The sequence below is a fragment of the Scophthalmus maximus genome, chromosome 17, assembly GCF_022379125.1.
Source record: "Scophthalmus maximus strain ysfricsl-2021 chromosome 17, ASM2237912v1, whole genome shotgun sequence".
In the NCBI taxonomy this organism is placed as follows: Eukaryota; Metazoa; Chordata; class Actinopteri; order Pleuronectiformes; family Scophthalmidae; genus Scophthalmus; species Scophthalmus maximus.
In genome coordinates, this window is record NC_061531.1 from 6212862 (window position 1) to 6232893 (window position 20032).

Here is a 20032-nt window from a genome sequence, read left to right on the forward strand (position 1 = left end):
GAAACATCAAATTATGAGGTGTTTCTAATATTTTAACTCCTTCAAAAGATGTAAATGCTCACCTCATTAACATTTTTGAGGGAGCTAAAATATTATAAACAACTTAAAATGTGATGTTGGTTAAATGTTTGTTTTGATTACAACACAATGCACAGCCCTTTTAACGTCGAGTCAGATGAATCAAATGACAAACTACATTCTCAATGACATTTGGTTTTTGGTTTTCTAGGTAGTGTTGCAGAATATTGCATCATGCAGCTTTTTTTGTATAATCTCTGAATAGATTGTGAGGCAGTAGTCCACTTTCATACAAGGCGTGGAGAACAGATTGAGGAACAGCTTGTATTTCCCTTCAGTCTGCAGACATACATTTCACATACAAACCAGAACGGTTCGGTTGAACTTTTCTTTATTGATTGAAAAAATGTGTATAATTTACAAAGACGATATAGGCTCTTCGGTAAATTAAATATGAAAAAAGTTTTCAAAAAAGGCAGGTAGATAAGTCGTTTTTATCACAATTCATACTGTCAATAAAAAAAATTGGCTCATCAACGCAAACCTGTCATTTGTTGTGGTGGCGGCACATAAATGCCAACAAAGATCAGGGGAGACTGGAAAGCTTTTTCAGCCATGGTTTAAAAATAAAGACATCTGTGATGCGGGAAGACATTCATCGGGGATGCTTTTCGCAAGCAACCCCGAAGAAAGTTGATCCTGATAATGCTTCCAATTCAGCTCGCCAGGAATGAGAAACGTTTGCTGTCTGGTCCTGCATTAATCCCAGTTTTTGCAGAATTTCATATTCACAAGCACAATTGTTGCAAGCGAGAAAATAATTACACAAAATGATAAACTCCCATTTCGGAAGAAGCGTGTGCCGTTTTCACACAGAAGACATGAATCAGAAGCTGTACATCAAAAAAGTGATGTGACAGCAGCTCTTCTGTATCTGTGGGAGAAGACGCAGATGCAGTGAGAAGTGTATCCGACGAGCTGACACGACGTGACCTCTTTATGTACAATATCAGATAAAAAATAAAACATGTCACTCAAACAATGTTCCAGTTTTAAGACATAATGCGCACTCGCATGCGCTTTTACTCACAAAAGCAAAAGCTCTAAAAAAAAAAAAAAAAATGAAAAGTGCAGTTTTATATATCACATGTGGCCCAGTGTAATGAAACCAGCTAATAGCTACTCTATGCTGCTCGTTGGCAGAATGATTGAAAACTAAGGCACTATCATGGTCCCCACACAGCCGGAACTGTACACGTCCAACAGTCATCTCCTCTGCTCCTCTCCTGAGTCCATCTTTGTTTCAGTCACCTGCGGACACACCTGTAAAACAAAAAAAAAATACATAGAATTCTGCAGACCGATTTGAACATGTTGCTGGCAGGCCCCAAGGATGTGCGGTGGCAAATGTGGTGCAATTTGGATGCACAAAATAATAAATATTAATAGAACTGAGTGAGTGAGATAAAACGGATCAAGTCCATCATGTCCTCACCAACTCCACAGGCCAAGCAAACGACCCATTGCACTCAGGCATATTTACAACAGGCACTGTACCAGTACCTATAAATCCCTACAGAGCCTGAGACATGGGCTTCATCACTGTGACATTGCATACAGGTCCCTGCCTGTTCTACATCAGTCCTCACCTAATGCCGTGTCCTCCGGCGCATCAGTAACAGCAGCAGCTTCTCAGTGGTCCAGGCTGTTGCCCAGTTTTTGTCCCTCCTGCAGAGCAGCCATGGCGAGCCTCAGGTGCTCCTTTAGACTGTGGATCTCCCGCTCGCTCCGGCCCTTCATGCCACTCAGCTCATCATGCACCTCCGTATATCGCTCGCAGGCCAGACGTTTCTCCTGTGGAGCAAAGGGCGACAGGAAGGCTCAAGTTCCCTAATCTGCCTCATCTCATTCAGCATCAACCCACTCTCATACTGTCTTAGTGGGACATCACATCCACTGTGAGGAAAACATGTGTATTTTCTGCCTAAATATCATCTAAGAGTGATAAAAATTATCTAAAAAGATGAGGATTAACATTCCACATTACCCCCCCAACACACACATGCAGGCAATCTCTCTCACACACACACACACACACACACACACACACACACACACACACACACACACACACACACACACACACACACACACACACACACACACACACACACACACACACACACACACACACACACACACACACACACACACACACACACACACACACACACACACACACACATTACCGTGTTTAGAAACTGCAGTTCGTTCCTCAGACAGCTATTCTCCTTGTGTAAGTAATCTATCTCGTTTTCTTTCACCCGGAGAAGAACCTGGGAGAAAAACAAAACAGTGAGGTTTTCCGCCAAAAAACATCAACATCAAATCCTATAATAGAATAGTTACATAAACCCAGTGATTGTCTGTAATTCATACAGTGCATAACTTGGGATTCTGGCCAATTACTGTTTATAATGACATTCCATTCATCATAAATGAAATGCTAAATCGTTGCATGTGAGAGAATATTGGAGGTTTGAAATGAAATAGTTGCAGGAGTTGTTTTTTTTTACCTGCTCTAGTCTCAAGTATTAACTTAAAATTGGACGTCGCTGTTTTAGGTTTGTATGCATTGGTTGTGCATGATGATGAAATACACACAGTTTCCTCTGTGCAACACCCGTCCAAACCAAATCCAGTAACGTCACATTTTATTTTATTGACAGTAGACCTACACATCCTCAGTTATTGTATTTGCTGACTTATTCTCTTTGTCCGGTTTGTCTGAAACTTTAAATGCGGTAGGTCAGATTTTCACGTGTGAGCGCCCCAGGACAGGCGTGGCAGTCAGTTCAGAGGGTTTCAAAAAACTGGCAGACAGATGCTCCTCATCTGGTTTGAGTATTGCGGTCACAGTGTGAGCACTTTTACCTCTAGCTCACAGGGCGTCCTGTCTTTGTTGTCCTTTGAGCCCTGATCCGTGGTGGTGGATCGTGTGCGGCCTATCTCCTCCGTCAATCGGGCCTTTAAGTCCTGCGGGGGAAAATATACTTTTTTGAATGATTGGCTTCAAGTTGCAGAAATTGGATCACTAGTCTAATATAGTCCCAGTGTACACGCCACACTTAAACTTTCCAGAAAAGTACAAAATAACACTGATGTGAGACCTAACTGCATATAAACAGTCAGAAATTGCCACAGCAACATCAAGGATAATTTTTTTTCACTTAATCTTAGTGATGACTTAAACGTGGTGACACATTGCTCCATCACCTGTCCCGTTGTTCTGAGTCTGTGTGGTCTCACCTGGTTCTCTTTCCTCAGCTGCTCCATGTCTCTTTCCTTGCGGCTGATCTCCCTCTCTCGCTCAGCGTTGTTCTGCTCGGCTCGGTTCAGCTCCAGACACTTCTGAGAATAGCGCTCAGAGAGTCCGGCCAGCTCCCTCTGCAACGACTGAGTCTCTGCCCTGCAGGCACAGACCAACACCACATGAAACCCTTTCAGAAATCTATTGTAGGAGTCATAAACGTGATCATAAAAAATTATCACGTTCAGAATAACAGCAAATGAAGAAGTACATCGCAAAACTGTTGAGGTGACATGAGCGTTTTGCAAACTTTTCAACTTGCACAGTCGACCAAAACTGACCACGAAAGATAGCTTCCAATTAAATGCAAGCTCCTTTATTCTGCCCTGCACTGAAGGATACCATATTATTATATGGAATGCGTCACAAATAACGGCGACATGTTGGGAGAAAGTAAGTATGTTTTCACAAGGAAACTATTTTCTACTGTGGTTTCACTGGTTTTTACTGCTCGTGGCCAATAACCACAAAAATAAGTACCAGCACACAGACGGCAAGAGAAACGCAGAGTGGGCAACGCAGATAAGCCCTAAAACGCAGGCTCCAGTAGCAGCGTCTGAGACACGGTCGTGTCACAGGCCTTGTGAAAGCTCACAAAGGAAAACTAATCCATGACCGAATTCTTCTGCATTCCTCAAGTGCCAACCGGGACTCGGCGGCCACTGTGGTGACGGCCCTGGGTAGACGAGGAACCCAGGATTGTTGTGGACTCTGCAAATTCTACCTTTATTACACAGAAAAACACTTTTTTGGCAAACTAGCTCCTACTTAAAAGCGGGACAGAGTTATTCACATTAATTACCACATGTTGGCCCGCACTGTACGACCAAGAACTTATTTTCAAGGCAATATGTACTAAAGGGCTTACACAGGACGGGGTTGTTTGTACACAATCTTTTATTTTCTGTATCTCTCCCTTTTATGCTTGTATTAGTGTAAAAATAAATCCAAATATTTTAATGAAATCATATTATTTCATCTAAACAGATGAGAAATGTTCCTTCTGGATTCTGAAGACAGAAAGATTGCGTATCCTGTGGCCACGAGTTTCGAGGTGGTCAGCACACACACCTCTATCACACAGACTCAAGCCGTGAAGTGAAGTTGCTTACTGTTGCTGGGCTCGCAAAGTCTGTGAGTCTAACACCCCGCTGCTCAGCCTCTTGACGTTCTCGGCCTCTCTCTCCAGCTCCTCTTTGTGTTTCTTCTTCAACGCCTCCATCACTGAAACACAAGCACACACAAGGGTGAGGCAACTTCTAGATTTCTGATTGGGGACAGTCATGGGGAAAAGAAATCGAAGCAAACTAAGAACAGTTCTTCAAAAGAAAGTTAAACTGGAACACATTTTTACAGCCTTAACTTTACTGGCAAATTCTTTCTATTTATATTATTTACTTATTATATATATATTTTCAAATATTTTGTATGATGTGTTGGGTGCATGATACCGGCTTCTGTAAGACTGGAATTTCCCAGTTTGATCTATCTATCTATCTATCTATAATGCTTTAAAACAGGCCGACGGGATATATAGATAATGCTTAAATTAGACAGCCAATAAATCAAGTATATTATCAACACATTATGAATACAAAGATTTAATGAAGAATCAACCCCCTACTATGGTGGAATGAGAGCACAAGAGCAGAGTAATGACGTCATAATGATAACATTTTTCATACATATTTAGCATGACAATGACAACACCCCATTCCGACACTACTTGAAGTGAAGGGTAAACTCTATTTGACCTTTGACCCCCAGCCTAGTTCATCATATGACCTTATCAAGGACTGGACATTTCACGGTTCAATAAAAGTAACAATTAGTAAAGTTTAAAAAACCAAACAACTATGGCAACATAATAACAAAGCAGCTATTTTTGACTCTGTCTGGTGTGCTGACCTCGTGCAGTGTCCTGGGTCTCCTCCAGCAGCAGCCGGTCCTTTTCTGCCTGCAGCTCCCTGGTCTGGCGGTCGTGCTGCCTCTGCAGCTCCTCCAGCGCCTGTCGATGAGCACGCTCCATGGCGACCAGGCTGCGGCCACAGGGGGCCTCAGGGCCACAGCCGCCCCGCACATCTCCTCCTCTGCCTCCTCCCTTTCCCCCCCGTTGTAGTTCCTCCAGCTGCTGCCTCAGTGACGCCACCTAAGAAAGGGCAAGGACGGAGGTAAAGCCCACTGAGTGACAGAGGTGGCAGACAGAGGCCTGTCAGTTGGTGCACAGTTGGATTTTCTATTTGTTGCTGCACTCAAAGTTCAAATCATTTGAACCCCCCTTCTCAGCTGATTTTTCAAACCCTGTTACACCAGATCGTGGCAAAATAAGCATTCAAACAAAAAGAAACATTTGGGTTTCTTATGAATAAATATAAATTACTTCTCTTAGACGTATTTAACCACAAATCATATGAATATGTATGAAAACGCTAAACGCATTTAGCGGAGCTCCTCGCGGTGTAATGCGTAGATAACCTTTGTGCCAGAGTCTTCACACAGAGTCAAACCAAGATGCACACCAGAACTCAAACAGAGACAGAACAGAACAGTAGTTTCAGCAGCATCTCCCATAGAACTTTATGAATTCTTCCCTCTCTACTTTCCAATCTTCTACTGTATAAAATCTCATATGGGAAAACGCTGCTGAAGAGCGAGGGCAAGTCAGAAAATAGTAAGTCGTGTGTTAAAAGACAGAAACAGGGAATGTTTACTTCATCCAAAACAGATGAAGGGTTTAATTTGCATTCTATTTTTAATTTGCAAATTAGAAAATCATCTCCACGCACTACCTCCCTCTGCAGCGCCTCATTGGCTGACTGGCCGGAGAGCCGTGATCCCACTGGTGGTAAAGTGCTCATCTCCTTCAACGGCAAGCGTTCAAACTCCGCCCACTTCTTCTCTAGCTCGTCCTCCATGCGTAGCCTCTGATTCGATCCACTGCCAGTGCCCTTTCGGGACAGCAAAGCCTCCCATTGGCTGCTCGTGTTCCTCTCCTCATGCCATTGGCTCTCCCTCCCCTGCCCCTCTCCTGCTTCCCGCTGATTGGCCGGAAATGGGCTTGAGGAGGCGGGGACAGGGGACAGCTCAACGTAGTCGAACCTGCGGTAAGTGGGAGGGGCAGAGGTCGGAGCTTCTGACTGAGCGTCGCTGTGACGCGTTGACTGGCGACGGGAAGACAGCAGAAAGCGTGAATGGGAGTTTTCCTTGTCACTGCTGCTGTCGGGTAATCTAAAGAAGATTAGAGATGCATAAATACATTTCATTAAAAATTCATAATAATTTGAGACACGATTTCTTCTTTTGCAACCAATTAAAGAAATAACTGATCAATCACAAATTCATCAGGCCATCAACAGTGTTCAAAGCCTTAAACGTAAACACTCCAGGCACAGCTGGCGGTGAGTCATTATGAAAACAGAACATACTGTGTATACAGACAGTCCAAGCTATTGTGGGACTTTGATTCATCTGCATCTGCCAAAGTATACAGCAACTAAAACAAGGGCAAAGTTACTAGACCATGTGAGTAACAGAGCCTCTTATCTGACGGTATTTATACAAGGCTGAGCCGTAGCATGACCCCAAAGTGAGCAAACCCGAAGAATGCCAAGGCAATCAGTGAAAAAAAATCCCTGAGTGTAAGAAATCAATAATTTGCAAAACAAAGCCTGGGGCAAAGGAGTTGAAAATGATGAGTTAACTTTGATAGGAAATAGGGACTCTAGTAACTTGCACTGAGGTGAAAAATAATATGATTAATCAGCTGTAGATATGGAATTAGATAACGTTCTGTCAATAAAGTAACAGATTAACTGTTAGAGAATTAGAGGTCAGCGCAAGACCGAAAAATAATCCATTTCTTAATCCTAGCCTCTCAAATCTTAAATAAATCCAACAAGATGATTTTTGGTCCTTTTGTACTCAAGTTTTTTTTTTTATATTTAACTATTCAACTGGCAATTACTGTGTGAGGTCTGGAGAGCTGCTGGGCCGGATGCACTTCTTCAAAACCTCTATCCAGTTGCGTCTGATCCCAGCCGTCATAGCGGACAGCGTGAAGGCGGCCTCCCTCGTCTGGAAAAGAAAAGAGGAAATAGGTTAAGGGGACGCCAAAAAGGTGACAGATTCGGGATGACTGGAGATGATGAAGGGAAAATCGAAAGGGAGAGATACAGAGAGAGAGCGAGATAGAAGTGGAGGAGATACAGAGAGAGAGATGTGAGTCATGATAACGGAATAGCCAGCAGAGGAAGCAGACACAGAGCGGGTGTGGTTAGGGAAGACAAAAGCAGAAAGAAGGAAAATCGGTCACATATATAGAGTCCATGAAAGAGTATAACTGATCACAGAGATATTGACCTGTATCTGAAAGCCATAGTTCTTCTCCACATCGAACTCAGACACCTTCACACAGGATTTGAGGTCAATCTCCCCGTCCATATCATCTTTCTGTGAAGAAAAAAACACAGTGATACATTCACAACCTACACAACAAACAACCAAAAAAAACCCAACATTATAATGATGACAAAAAAATCTCAAGTACACATAATAGAAAGACATAAAAGAGAACATGTTTGGTTAAATATAAAACATACCTCCTCTGCGCTGGAGTCTCTGTAGTACTTCAGTCCAGCATCGGTCAGAACGAACCAATGCTTCTTCCACTAGACACATAAGAGATCAATTAAATTCAAGACTGAACTGAGATCAGCGACAATACTGCCATTTTTTGATTATGTGGCAACCAACAGTGTCATATTAACATTTGATTTTTTACAATAAACCAGGTCTGGAAGAGCAGTGACACAGGGAGGCCTCGTGATGAACTGAAGACTTGCAGTATGTGATGCGTGAAGCGAGAAGCTAACTCCCTCGGGCACGTCGCTCGGAGAGAGGCGACACCTGTTGTGCCTCCAGCTATTACTGCGATACCCAGGATGATCTACACCTATCGCCTTACACACAAGCGTTCTCATCAGGAACGAGGAGGCGGGTGAAGACGGCGGGAGGGGGGGATACGGTGTGTGACAGACGTTTGCGGTGCCTTACCTCTCCGCTATCGTCCAGTTTTGACATCCATCCCTTTTTGAAGTTCAGGAGGTCGGGCTGCAGAGAGGCAGAGAGGAGCACAGCGTCACGTTCACTGACCTTCACTGACCTTCAGGTGAATGTTCCGACAGAACTGTGTCGTCTGTGCACATCAAGGTCTTCATCTGCATCTCTCAGAGAACCACTCATCACGAGCAAGTCCCCAAGGAGTTCACAGGGGGGGTTAAACAGGTTAAAAGGCCAGTAAGCGATTTTGGAGAAAGATGGTTTGTTGGTGATTTTTTTTGACTGCACTGGTCGGCGCTCCAACCCGCAGCCTCGGGTACGGGAGACAGAGGCGCGAACCACAAGGCCAAAACCTCTGTCATGAGCACTTCTGTTGAGGTGTCAGGGAGTGATGTTCACACCCTTTTTTTTGTTGTTTTCAATTTCCAAAGCCTGGGCTGTGCCCACAGAACCGACAGCTTGCAGATAGCGAGGAAATATTCGCTGGATTTTACAAAAAAGTGTAGTGGATTCAAATCGCTTACTGCCCCTTTAACAGGAACAGAGAGAAAAAGGGGTGAAAAACAACTAGATGTAAACAATTGAACAATGGGACAAAGTAAACAACAAGCCCATATTGAAGGGTGTGACATACTCACAATACCATAACATCTCCAAACTAGAAATTAGCAGCGCCCACACCCGTACAGGTTTGCTGTCGCTGTCCACGAAAAACCAACAGATGCGATAGCGCTTACACTTCTTCTCCCACAAACCAGTTTGTGTTGTGGAGAAACTTGCTTCGTTGCGGAAAAACATGTTTTCTTCAAACACGTGTTGGAACCGGTGAAGTCAGTGCTGGTACCAGTAAATGTTTATATGTTCACACTTCATGTATATACGTTTTATTTGATGCTGTTTCGGGGGATGTCAACACCTATAGATCACTGCATTATCTCATGACGTGCAGTAGCAGAGCCCTGTATCGTATCTCAAGAGCATGTCTCACACAGGGGGCTGTTCTGTTGCATCTGCAACCGTGCCAGATGCATAAAAAAGAAAAATGGCAATGACAGCAGAGAAAGATGCACACGAGGTGCAAAAATGACAGGAAACAATGAGACTGTGCAGGACGAGCGTTACGCCCACAAATATCTGAAGACGAGTCTTCGGAGAAGGGAGGGAAGATTTGGAAACCGAAAAGATTCGCAGTGGAAATGCAAAAGTGTCTACAGCCACTCGTCCGTTAATAACTCAGCGCCGTTGCGCATTATGAAATATTACGCACGTCTCCTGCTGCGGCCGTGAGGTCAGACACGATACATTAAATACATGTCTTAGCTACTCCACACCATGTTTCCAGGAACGGGCCTGTTGGGTTTTTTCCTCTTTTGCTTCATACCCGATGACAGGAAGAGGAAAACATGTGTGAGGTACCTCAAGACGTGGTGATCCCAGATTAAGATTAGCCAACTTTTTCCAACATACATTCCTGACTTCGCTTATCTCTCCTTTTCTAGCATGTACATTCCTCACGTTTAAAATCTCTCGCTGCAGTCGTCGGCTCATCTCCCACCGGTGTCTCGTTCCCATCACTTTTTTTCCCCTCCTCTCCGCTTGTTGTTCATTTCGTCCGCGTTCGACGTCGCTCTGTTCGCCTCCCTCTTTGTTTGAACTTTAATATAATTCCTTGGTTCGTCCTGTCGTCACCAAACACCCTTGCTCTGTATTTACGCTCCCCTCCTGGCTTGAGTTGTGTTCTTGTAAAACCACGGCCCCACCCAGCTCTTCTCTGTATAATCCAGTTCATCTACGCTGTGATCTTCTTTAATGGGACGTGTTTTCAGGTCTGATGACTGCCAATAGACCGTGTCAGGGGAAATCGTGTGTTGAGCAACACCATGTTAAAACGATCAAAACACAAGACAAATCACAACTAATGGCTGCATCATCCGATGTCTACTATAAATACAAAAGAAAACTCATCTCATCTTATTTCAGAGGGATAGCGGTACAGAGATATATTTTCTGTCCCCTTTCTTTTCTTCCCATGTGTGTTTACGTGGGAATGTACCGCTGGAGCACGTTGCAATGTGCCAAACCTCGTCATAAATTGTGGTTATCTAGTCCATACATGCCCATAAGCAGCGGGGTCAGGGAGCAGCCACGGGGATTCGCATAGAACACGGAGAGAGAAGGGGAGCGTCTGTCACAGGATAACCTTCATGTGACAGTGCGTCTCCTTGTGTTGTGCGCTCACACCAGTGACCTGAAGAAGGTCAAACGGTGATGACAGTATCAGACGACGTCCGCTCGCCCCGCCCCCCCCCCGAACTCCCAATAGTACAGAGGAGTATTGTCCTGTGAGCTCAGCCTTGTCCTTTATTAGGCCGATCACAGCATGTCAGCGCTTCTACTCTTCACTTGTCTCCGTTTGGTTACACGGATGAGCAATGGGAACAAAACTAGATCTAATGATACACTGTGTTTTCAAAATTACAGTGGTTTAGGGAACCAAATACTCGCAGGTTATTTTATGAAACGATTTCTTTTCTTGCAAACGTCTGCCTGTGTTCAAACAAATGAAACATGTGTCACAGCTGGCTGCAACAACCGCCGCATACGAGCTTCTGGTTTCCTGTTACTGTAAACAACACAAGGTCAACAGATCACACTATACCACAACTAGAAAAGAGCATGATTTTTTTCCTCTCTCAAGACTTATCTCAGAACAGAAAGGTACACATCTTAACTTAGCTAAGTACGTGGACATAGAGACAACACAGGAAATATAATTCATGTTTAACTTAGCACTAATATGGACGCCTTTATGTCCATTCCATGCAAAACAATGGCTCTAGGAGCCCATGGAAACCAAGATATATAATCTTAAATAACCTTTTCTCTTTTAACAAAACATTTAAACCAGACTCAAGACAGGCTGAAGTGCTGAATTGTAGATATTAACAGTCATCCTTTTGACTCGTTACAACTCCAAACTGACATGTAGGTAATGTAATTCTGCCTAGTAGCAATTCTAAATATGGAAATCAACAATTTGTTTCTCACTAGTCACAATCTTAACATCAACAATTTCCTGCCAGTGGAGATGTCCACTGAACTGTACATATCTGTAACTACACTAGTGGTCCACTTCTAGAACCGACCTCTGTTGAATCTCAAGTAACAGATAATTACATTTGGACGTGTCATAATTCAAAGTTTTGACTGGTTGAATTTCTAATTCATGGCTTAATTCTCACCCATCGAAAATATAGGGCTGCAACCAACGATCATAATCATTATCGATTAATCTGTCGATTACTGTCTCGATTGATTTATTAGTTGTTTGGGCCATAAAATGTCATAAAGTGGAGAAAATTGATGACGTTTTGTTTTGTCCACACACCAAATATATTTATTTTTCTGTCATCGAGGAGCAAAGAAAGCAGAAAATATTCACATCTAAGACGCTGAAATCAGAGAACTTTCTTTCCCCTCACTAAGACGACCTGAGCCGATTAATCGATTGTCGAAATAGACTCATTTTAAAGTAACTGTTGCAGCTCTACAAAAATATTGATGGTTGATATCAACAAGTCCAATTCTTACAAGGCACAGTTTATTGTAGAGATCTACAATTGTTCTTATATTGCAAAAATCCTAATTCTACACAATGTAAACTTCAGATCTGACAGGTCAAATCTACACCATTGATGTGCTGGCTTCCAACTAGTAAGATACGATGATGTCATCTCCACTAGTGAGTCTTCTCTCCCTATTAAATTAGTTTAAATCTACAGTTTGCGTTTTGGCCAGATTTCATGTGAGATGTAAAACACACACACACACACACACATACACACACACACACAGCTCTCGAGGTGCGACTCGACTCACCGTCATGATGACACCGGATCCAAAGTGGGTCAAACGAAGAGAAAAGAGCAAAAGTACCGTAACCTTGCCGCAAACAAAACAAAAAACCTCCCGTTGCTTCTCGAAACTCGCGGCTCCGTCACGCGAACTCGAGGCGAACTCGTTACTTCCTCGCAGCAGAGCGCCTGGCGCTGCACGGAGTTAAAGCTAACCCCGCCATTCGTGCCCGCGTTCGCCTAATCGAGCGAGCCGCCGACGCTCGTGGCAGACTGCTTAAGGGGACAGCGCATTCCTCCGACTAAAACCTGCTGGACTTGTGATAAAAACGATAAGCTCCTCTAACTTTCTGACGAGTCGTAGGGAGCGAACACTGCGGCGGTGACCTGCGGTGTGTGTGTGTGTGTGTGTGTGTCTCTCTCTCTCTCTCTGAGCCCCTGTCCGCCACTTCCTGGGCGGGTCCGCGAGGAGCGCTTGAGAAAATAAGCCTGGACTTAACCACACGGCGCGAGCTGCTGCAAAACTGGGGTGCGAGGACCTCCGAGGGGGCTGGCCGGGTGGACGTGCGGGTCCCCCTTCGCCACACGAGAAGTGTTTTAGTGCCGATCAACTGCGCCCACGATAGATTATCACAACGAGAAAAGACGTTGTCAACATGCGGAGGTGTCACTGCTTCCTTTTTCCTGGGACCAAAAAAACTCTTGTGGGCCCATGACATGGAAAAAGTTTAGCCTTCCCCTTCTTGGCAAACATGCACAAATATTACTGGCTGTATTTTCCTGACTGAATATCTTTGGGCTGTCATTCAAAGTACCCCCCCCCCCACACACAAACACACTCTCCAAAATCCTGTCTTGGTAGCTATTGGTTTCAGTTCAGGAATTTCAACACATGCCCCAGCAGACCACAACTGACAAAGCTCAGTCAGTCTTATGAAAGGCCTGCAGGGTGTAGGTGAAGTCTACAGACACACAACAAGCAGATCATTTTTTTAAAGGCTAAACGGTGTAGAAATATGCCAGCAGGTTAGTTTGCCAAGTACATTTTTAAAAAGGCTCCTTGCGATTGCAGACAGAATTTGTGTGACGAGCCAGCAGCAGTCTAGTAAATATGTAACAGAAAAGATGGCGTATATATTATAAATGGACCGGGCTGCAATAAAATAACATCAAACCATGTGGGCTGGAGGTTTATGGCGTTCACTGCAAACAAGATAAGAGAAGAGTCAACTGTATAACATCACTCCCCAGCTGGCGCAGTGGCAAAGAGTTCGCCTCCACACATTCGTCATGCAGTAAAGAGAACAAACATTTTTTTTGCTGTCGATGGACCGGCTGCACCACACATACCTGCATTTCTTCTGATCTGTGGTGGTTACCTTTCCAAGAACTGCTTTCATCCGCTGTGGGACTGCCAGATCTCTGGAGGAAGAAACAGCTTGTGGTTAGATAATCAAAGCCCCACTGAGCAAATATAGAAACCTGCAGATCTTCACAGAATTTTGTTTTATCTGCTGTATGGTATGTGGAAGATGTGGTTAAGCATTAACACATTAGGCAGGTGAAGACAGAGCACAATCCATAGTGCCACTGTAATGGATTATATTGCACTGGAGGATAAGGTGCTTAACATACGGCTGGGTGGATTTAAAAGCTCAGTTCTCAGCCCTTCTATACTCGATGCAGTTCTCTCTGCCACGTCTCTCTATGCTCTGTGCTTCATGATGAACTTAAATGGAAAGACAAAATAAGAGCTACCTTTTTACTAAATGTAAAAAAAAAAAACAGTTTTTAATTGTCTCCGTTGCCACGATCAGCCTACCTGCAGCGAGGTGGAGGAGTGAGCCCGAGACAGATACCCACAGCCGCTATAGTGCCATTCTCTCTCCGTGTCCACTGTATCTTCACACTCTCTGGATGGGTGTTTGCTCAAGGAGTGGCTGGAACAGCACGGACAGGTTAATCACTGTGTTTGGTCAAATTTATCCACCTTTTGCTATTAAGCCATCTAGCCAATGGTGTAGTCTTTAAATAGTTTTGCCAACACCAGTACATCTTTGCGGTGCAATGGAAATCTAACCTGGCTGGTTTGAAGAGTTCCTGTCTCCGAGGAGGCAGCTGGCAGTGCGGCTGCCCCGTGTGCGCCCCTGCCCCCTCCCTCTGGTGGATCCTTTTGACCCTCGGCAGGTCAGCCAACATGGCGTACTCCTCCCTGTTCCGTCCCGCGGACCCCACTGAGAGTTGGCCTGACTCAGAGGACTCCATGGAGCTCTGGGAGGAGGTGTGCCTCCCCATTTGAATCTGCGGCGAGGGAGAGGGGCTGCGTGTGCGCTGGGAGGCCCTCTTGTCGTTAGGTGAGAGGCGGTGATCCTCAAGGACGTGCTCAACAACCCCAGATCTGATGCTGCTGGGTTTCCTGAGTGCTTCCAAGGTGACGAAAGCTGCTCTGCTGCCATTTGTGGTCTGTCTAGAGGGTGAAGCAGCACGAGATAATGAAGAGCTGCGGGGGGAATGTGTGGAGTCTCTCCAGGAGCGTGCGGTGTGTTTGGAGTCAGACTTTGAGTCATTGAAAGTGTTTTTTCTCTGTGAGGAACGGCTGGAGTCTCCATTAGTGGCATTTCTGAGGACTGAGTAGCCGGGCGGGTCACTGTTGCCTTTTTCAGAGGGAGAAGAATTGCGGCCGATGTGTTTCTTGCTGTGTTGGGAGCTGCTGGTTTGTGTTTTCTGCAGCGAGTGTTGGCCAGAAACATCAGAGCTTTTCCTTGCGGGTGACAAACTGTGCACATCGCGACTTCTGACAGAGCTGTTTCCTTCGGACTTGCGCAGCAGAGACTGAGAGGGCGCTTCATGGCTTCTCCTTGACGGAGAGGAGTTACGACTCTCACGACTACGGCTGTTTAATGAGCCGCTGGTGTCCGTTTTCCTCAGTTGATACTGACTAGGGGTTTCATAGCCTCTTCTTCCAGGGGAGGCACAACGGCTGCCCCGACCTTGGCTGTCGCGACCTTGGCTGTCGTGACCTTGGCTGTCACGACCTTGGCTGCCACGCCCGACAGCGCTTGTTTTAGTCTTGTTGAGTATGGATTGACTTGGTCTGTCATAACCTCGTCTGGGTGGAGACGTGGCGGGGTTTTCATGTTCATGTTCCTGATCATTCAATCTATTCCCTGCTGTTGAATTGCGCAGCAGAGCCTGGCTTTCAATATCATAGCCCTCTCTTATGGGGGAGCCACAGCGTCCATTGTGACTGCGTCCGTTCAGAGACACAACTGATTCAGATTTACAAAGGAGGGAGTGGCTAGAGGAACTGTAACTTTTCCTTGGCGGCGAGACGCTGTGACTGTCACGCCGACCCTCAGAAGTTCTCCTAGATGGAGATGAAGTACGAATGTCACGCCCACGTCCAAAAGGTGAATCGCTGGTGGTTTCAGTTTTGCGGAGGGACATTGGACCTGGACATTTGTAATCCCTCCTTGAGGGAGAAGAGCTTCGGCTGTCACGACACCGTCCACTCAAAGACCCATTTACCGCTGTTTTCCTCAAGGCACTCCTAAAATCAGAAATCATGCTGGATTGGGATTGGACTGAACTAGCGAGCGATTTGAAGTTTCTTGGCAGTGTTCCGGACTCAAAGCGTCGGGCTTGTGTGCTTTGCAAGGAGCCTCTGGATCCTGCGTCCGTCCCCTGAGACCGCCCCCCACCGTCGAAATGATGCCGGCTGAGGGAAGCAGTGGACTCACTGCGTCTGAATGGCAAATCTCTTCGTGAGGGAGAAGAAGAGCGAGATTGCAGAGCGGAGCTATGCCTTGAGGAATCAAATCGCCCAGATTGATGACAGGAAGAATCGTGAGACGAAGGGTTTCCCCGACCATGTGAAGTCCTGAATCCCTTTCGGTCGGTGAGAGACTCGGCTATCTTAAAAGGAGTAGGACTCGGAGAACGAGGGCCGACTTGTGCCTGAACCTCGATGGCAATTTCATAGGGGTCAGTAGGAGGGATTTCCATGGGGAGATCGTCGTTTGGATCTTCCAGTACCTGCCTTTCAGATGCCACGCCAAGATTGGGGTTTCTGAAGGGGACGGTGTCTTTGGGCTCAACATTTCTGCTGCTGAAGATGGGATGTCCCTTCTCAAAATGGCGGTAAGGAGCAGGCGGGCTGTTATCACGCAGCGAGTGTGCACCCGCTGCTCTCCCCAGGGAGAAGTAGCCACTTTCACGCTTCTCCCTTTCGTCTGTCATCCCTTGAGAGAAAAAAGGAGTCAGGCAGTGTGACAGAAAATAGAAAGAAGGAGGAATGATGGAAATAAGAGACTCACGCATCAAAGTTCAACGACTGAGAAACTACCAGAGGTTCCCTGACACAAACTGAGCTATATTGTGTTACTGATAATTGCTCTGGGACACCTCAGCTGATGACATCAAACAGTATTGCCAAGTAAAGAACACCTTAGTCTGTAAATGGATATGGACTGGTCAAGAGCAGTAAGTCATAGGTTTACAAAAGGCTCAGTCTGCTGGTCCACAAGACTCACACGGAGAACTATATGTGTTCAAAAAAGAGAAATTGGGAGATGCTCTTATGTTTCTCCATCTCCTTTCCTTGCCTCTTCCGCCTCTGTATCCCATCTGCCAAGTAATGACTGAAACAACTGACAAATATAACAATGTACAAGGTCAGCTTTGTATCACGTACCCGATCGCCTAATGAGGCCATCTCTGCTCCGGGCTTCGTCCATCCACGCCCGAGGGTTGGGCCGATGGGGCGGTGGGTCAAGCCGGGTCATGGTTTTGAGTTTGGCCGAATGGCGACGGATCAGCAGGTATTCGTCCTCTGCACTGACGGAGCCGCTGAAATCTTGGTAGTCGCTCTGGTCACGGCAGCTACACGGGGGGAGAAAAGAAAACGAGATGGGAGAAGAATGATGAGAGCAGAGAGGGAAAGGTGAAAGATTGAGAGGGTGAAGAACCAAGAGATGGGAGAAAGAGAAGGCAGACAGAAAAAAATGAATCTGTCACAGAACGTGAAATTAGAAGTAGCAGGATTCAGACTAAAGTACTTGTATATCAATGTTTTTAAATCATGAAACTTACTCATAAGGACACTAAAATTACACATTGAAATCCACAAGACATGTCTACAATGGGTGCAAATAACTTATTATAATACATCCAGTACGCTCACCTGTCGGTGCTGTCGTCGTCGTCGCCGTCACAGATGTAAAGCTCACAGTCGGGGCTCAGGATGCACAAAGAGCCCTCCCCATAACCCAGACGGCCTCCGTTGACATCACAGTAGCTGCTCACCACCGACAGGCCGTCAGAATCCTCCTGATAGGACGGCAGGTTGAGACACGAGCCAATCGCAACATTGCAGAAAACTCAGTGCTGATGTCAATAATAAAACCAGCTCCTTTTTTTTGTAGTATACAGGTTCATGGAAAATACACAGCGACTCCATCAGAGCAGGGATGTACATACGCAATGATCCTAGATCTGTCTGTCGAGCTCCATCTCTTAGCATTCAGGCTGAGCCGAATAGTTTGTCCCCTCTGTCTGCTCTGACACACAGTCGCATGTTCAGTCTGTTGTTCGATTAGAGTTACACCTCTGTAACTCAACCTGGCTCGTGGCTTTCCTCATTAAAATTTCAACATTTTTGTTCTTGCCATAAGCCCCATCTCATGACACGGGGGTGTTGTAAAAAGATGCAAAAAAACTGTCCGCCAATGTTAGTAATGGGCATTAATCGCCACACTATTCAGGAAACTGATGGGTTTCATGCTGCAATTCAGTACCCGCCGTGTTTTGGGGTACAGTACATACTGCAATTATGTCATGAAAGCAGGATGAACAGAAACATTTACACCGATCTTATACTGTGAACATGCCCATCCTTTCTTCCTACATTGCCCCTTTGTCTAAAATTACGAGTGATTCCCAAGGGGACTGAAATTGATCCAGCTTTGTTAATTTATAATGGGAACCACTGCTATCGCCCAACTCCTGGTCATCACCCGTGATTCCCAGGCTCTTCATTTACTCACAAGCGACAAAGACTTGTGTATGATCTCACCTACTGTGCTGACATGCTGACTGCATTAAAGTAGCAGGCACTTTATGACATTTTACTCGGACACAGAAACACTTTTGACCTTTGGGTCAGTTGAGAAGTTGTAAGAAAAGATCAACTCAAATTCAATATTTTTTGATTCCAAATTATATCATTGAAAACAATGTACATCATTTTTGATCTGCAAGATAGACAGAGTCAAACAATTCAGTGGCATCTCATTATGTTTCCCTTCACTTAGCATTTAACTCCAGTGTCTGACCTCACCCGTGACCTTTGATACTCTCTCACTGCCCATCCTCACGTTGAGCTAATCCCATCACTCAGCACAAATTCTACTGTTGTGCCCATCTTCAACCCGGTAACCTGCAGTAGCCGCTCTGTACATTTCCCTCCCACTTCCTTTCTGGCTTCTCCTCTTTCTTACCTTGCTGCTGGTGTCTCTTTCCTCTGCCTGGGATGGGATCGGTGTGAAAGACACCATTTTACCTGTCCCAATCCCCGTCCCAGTCCCACTCCCAGTTATACCCCCAGCTCCGGTGCCTGCTGTGGATTTCTGCAGCGGTGCTGCCTCAGCGCTCTCCCCGGCGCCGGCGTGTAGGTGCCTCTGGCGGAGGCAGTCATGGCAGCGTGAGGGGTCAAAGATGTTGGGCTGGAACTTGGGGCAGATGGGCTCCTCGGTGGAGACGGGCATGGTGGGTTCGGAGGGTGAACATGCCCGCTCCTCGTATCCTGCAGAGAACACTGAGAAACAGCCACAGAGCGTTGGAAGAGCAGTCTCACAACAATAGAATCTACAAAAACCAAACACTTCTATCATTGCAGCATTTAAAAATGTTAAGTGGTACTAATGACTGCTATCAATAATAATAAAAAAGTCTTTGGTAACACATTGAAAAAAGTAAGATGCAATGGTCTTGCTTTTGAATGTTTCAAAAAAACAACACTCCACACAGTTTGGCTGTGACACTGCACACAGATGTAAACACAGAGCAGCGGCTCAAGAATCAACACCAAAGAGGTTCTTTTATTTCATGGTTCATGCGAGATCTAAAGCGGAACTGTTAAGGTGCGTGATAACTAATCACACTGGAGGAAGGTGAAACACAATCCAGTCAGAGCACTGTTAAAGCTCCCCACAGAGATCAATTACTGCCAACCACAAGACACATGTACCTTAAATTAACAGCTTTTACGAGCACCGCTGCCTGCGGCAACAGAGCAACAGGGTGGGTGAACCTATTAACATAAAAGCAAGGAAAAGATAAGTAGGATAGTGAAAACAGCAGAGAATAATGTGTGAGGATTCTGATATTGAAGGAAATTGATGAGTTTTACCTAAAAAGAGAAGCTCCCGGCGTCAGCTCAATTTAGAAAATGTCATGAGGAGTCCCAGGACAAACTGTTCACCAGACCCCCATCAGGCACATGGCTCCTCTTCCCCATGCTCTCTATCCTCTGAAGCTGCCAAACTCGAACATCGATCCGATTGGCTGCTCTGACAATGAGTGAAACTGAAGGATCCAACGGCAGCCATGCTGGCTCTCGGCTCACACAGCAGAGACCCAGAAGCGCACACAGGCCTGGAGCCAAAATGGAGCCCAGTGACCTGCCGGTTCCTCTATTGAGGGGCTGTATTAAATATCATGGGCTTTAGAAAGC

At 45.4% G+C, this 20032-nt stretch overlaps 2 protein-coding genes across 3 annotated transcripts; both read right to left on the reverse strand.

The window, feature by feature from the left end:
- Positions 1 to 392: 392 nt before the first annotated feature.
- Positions 393 to 12877, reverse strand: triobpb (TRIO and F-actin binding protein b). 2 transcript variants are annotated; one of them, XM_035616335.2, is made up of 13 exons: positions 12326 to 12877; positions 8441 to 8497; positions 7987 to 8055; positions 7748 to 7837; positions 7353 to 7462; positions 6178 to 6616; positions 5297 to 5537; positions 4501 to 4612; positions 3328 to 3487; positions 2953 to 3054; positions 2268 to 2354; positions 1668 to 1872; positions 393 to 1341 (listed from the first exon to the last, which is right to left on the reverse strand). In XM_035616335.2, exons 1-12 carry the CDS (start codon positions 12329 to 12331, stop codon positions 1711 to 1713), a joined length of 1635 nt encoding a protein of 544 aa, XP_035472228.2. In that variant the 5' UTR covers positions 12332 to 12877; the 3' UTR covers positions 393 to 1341; positions 1668 to 1710. The 2 variants fall into 2 exon arrangements, with proteins under 2 accessions (XP_035472228.2, XP_035472227.2); XM_035616334.2 differs by lacking the exon at positions 12326 to 12877 and adding an exon at positions 9962 to 10009.
- Positions 12796 to 19816, reverse strand: LOC118288951 (filaggrin). The gene is made up of 8 exons (XM_047328171.1): positions 19774 to 19816; positions 18798 to 19102; positions 17483 to 17628; positions 16994 to 17181; positions 14381 to 16541; positions 14123 to 14240; positions 13651 to 13722; positions 12796 to 12876 (listed from the first exon to the last, which is right to left on the reverse strand). Exons 1-8 carry the CDS (start codon positions 19814 to 19816, stop codon positions 12796 to 12798), a joined length of 3114 nt encoding a protein of 1037 aa, XP_047184127.1.
- Positions 19817 to 20032: the final 216 nt, after the last annotated feature.

Excerpts from the sequence above, each read along its gene's own strand:
- triobpb (XM_035616334.2), bottom strand. The coding sequence starts at position 9,994 with ATGAGCCGACGACTGCAGCGAGAGATTTTAAAC. Across the intron at positions 7,838-7,986 it reads GAGACTCCAGCGCAGAGGAG|AAAGATGATATGGACGGGGA; the intron begins GTATGTTTTATA and ends TTTTCTTCACAG. Across the intron at positions 7,463-7,747 it reads ACTATGGCTTTCAGATACAG|ACGAGGGAGGCCGCCTTCAC; the intron begins GTCAATATCTCT and ends TTTCTTTTCCAG.
- LOC118288951 (XM_047328171.1), bottom strand. The coding sequence starts at position 19,816 with ATGGGGAAGAGGAGCCATGTGCCTGATGGGGGTCTGGTGAACA. Across the intron at positions 19,103-19,773 it reads TGATGGGGGTCTGGTGAACA|GATACGAGGAGCGGGCATGT; the intron begins GTTTGTCCTGGG and ends TGTTCTCTGCAG. Across the intron at positions 14,241-14,380 it reads GAACTCTTCAAACCAGCCAG|CCACTCCTTGAGCAAACACC; the intron begins GTTAGATTTCCA and ends GTGCTGTTCCAG.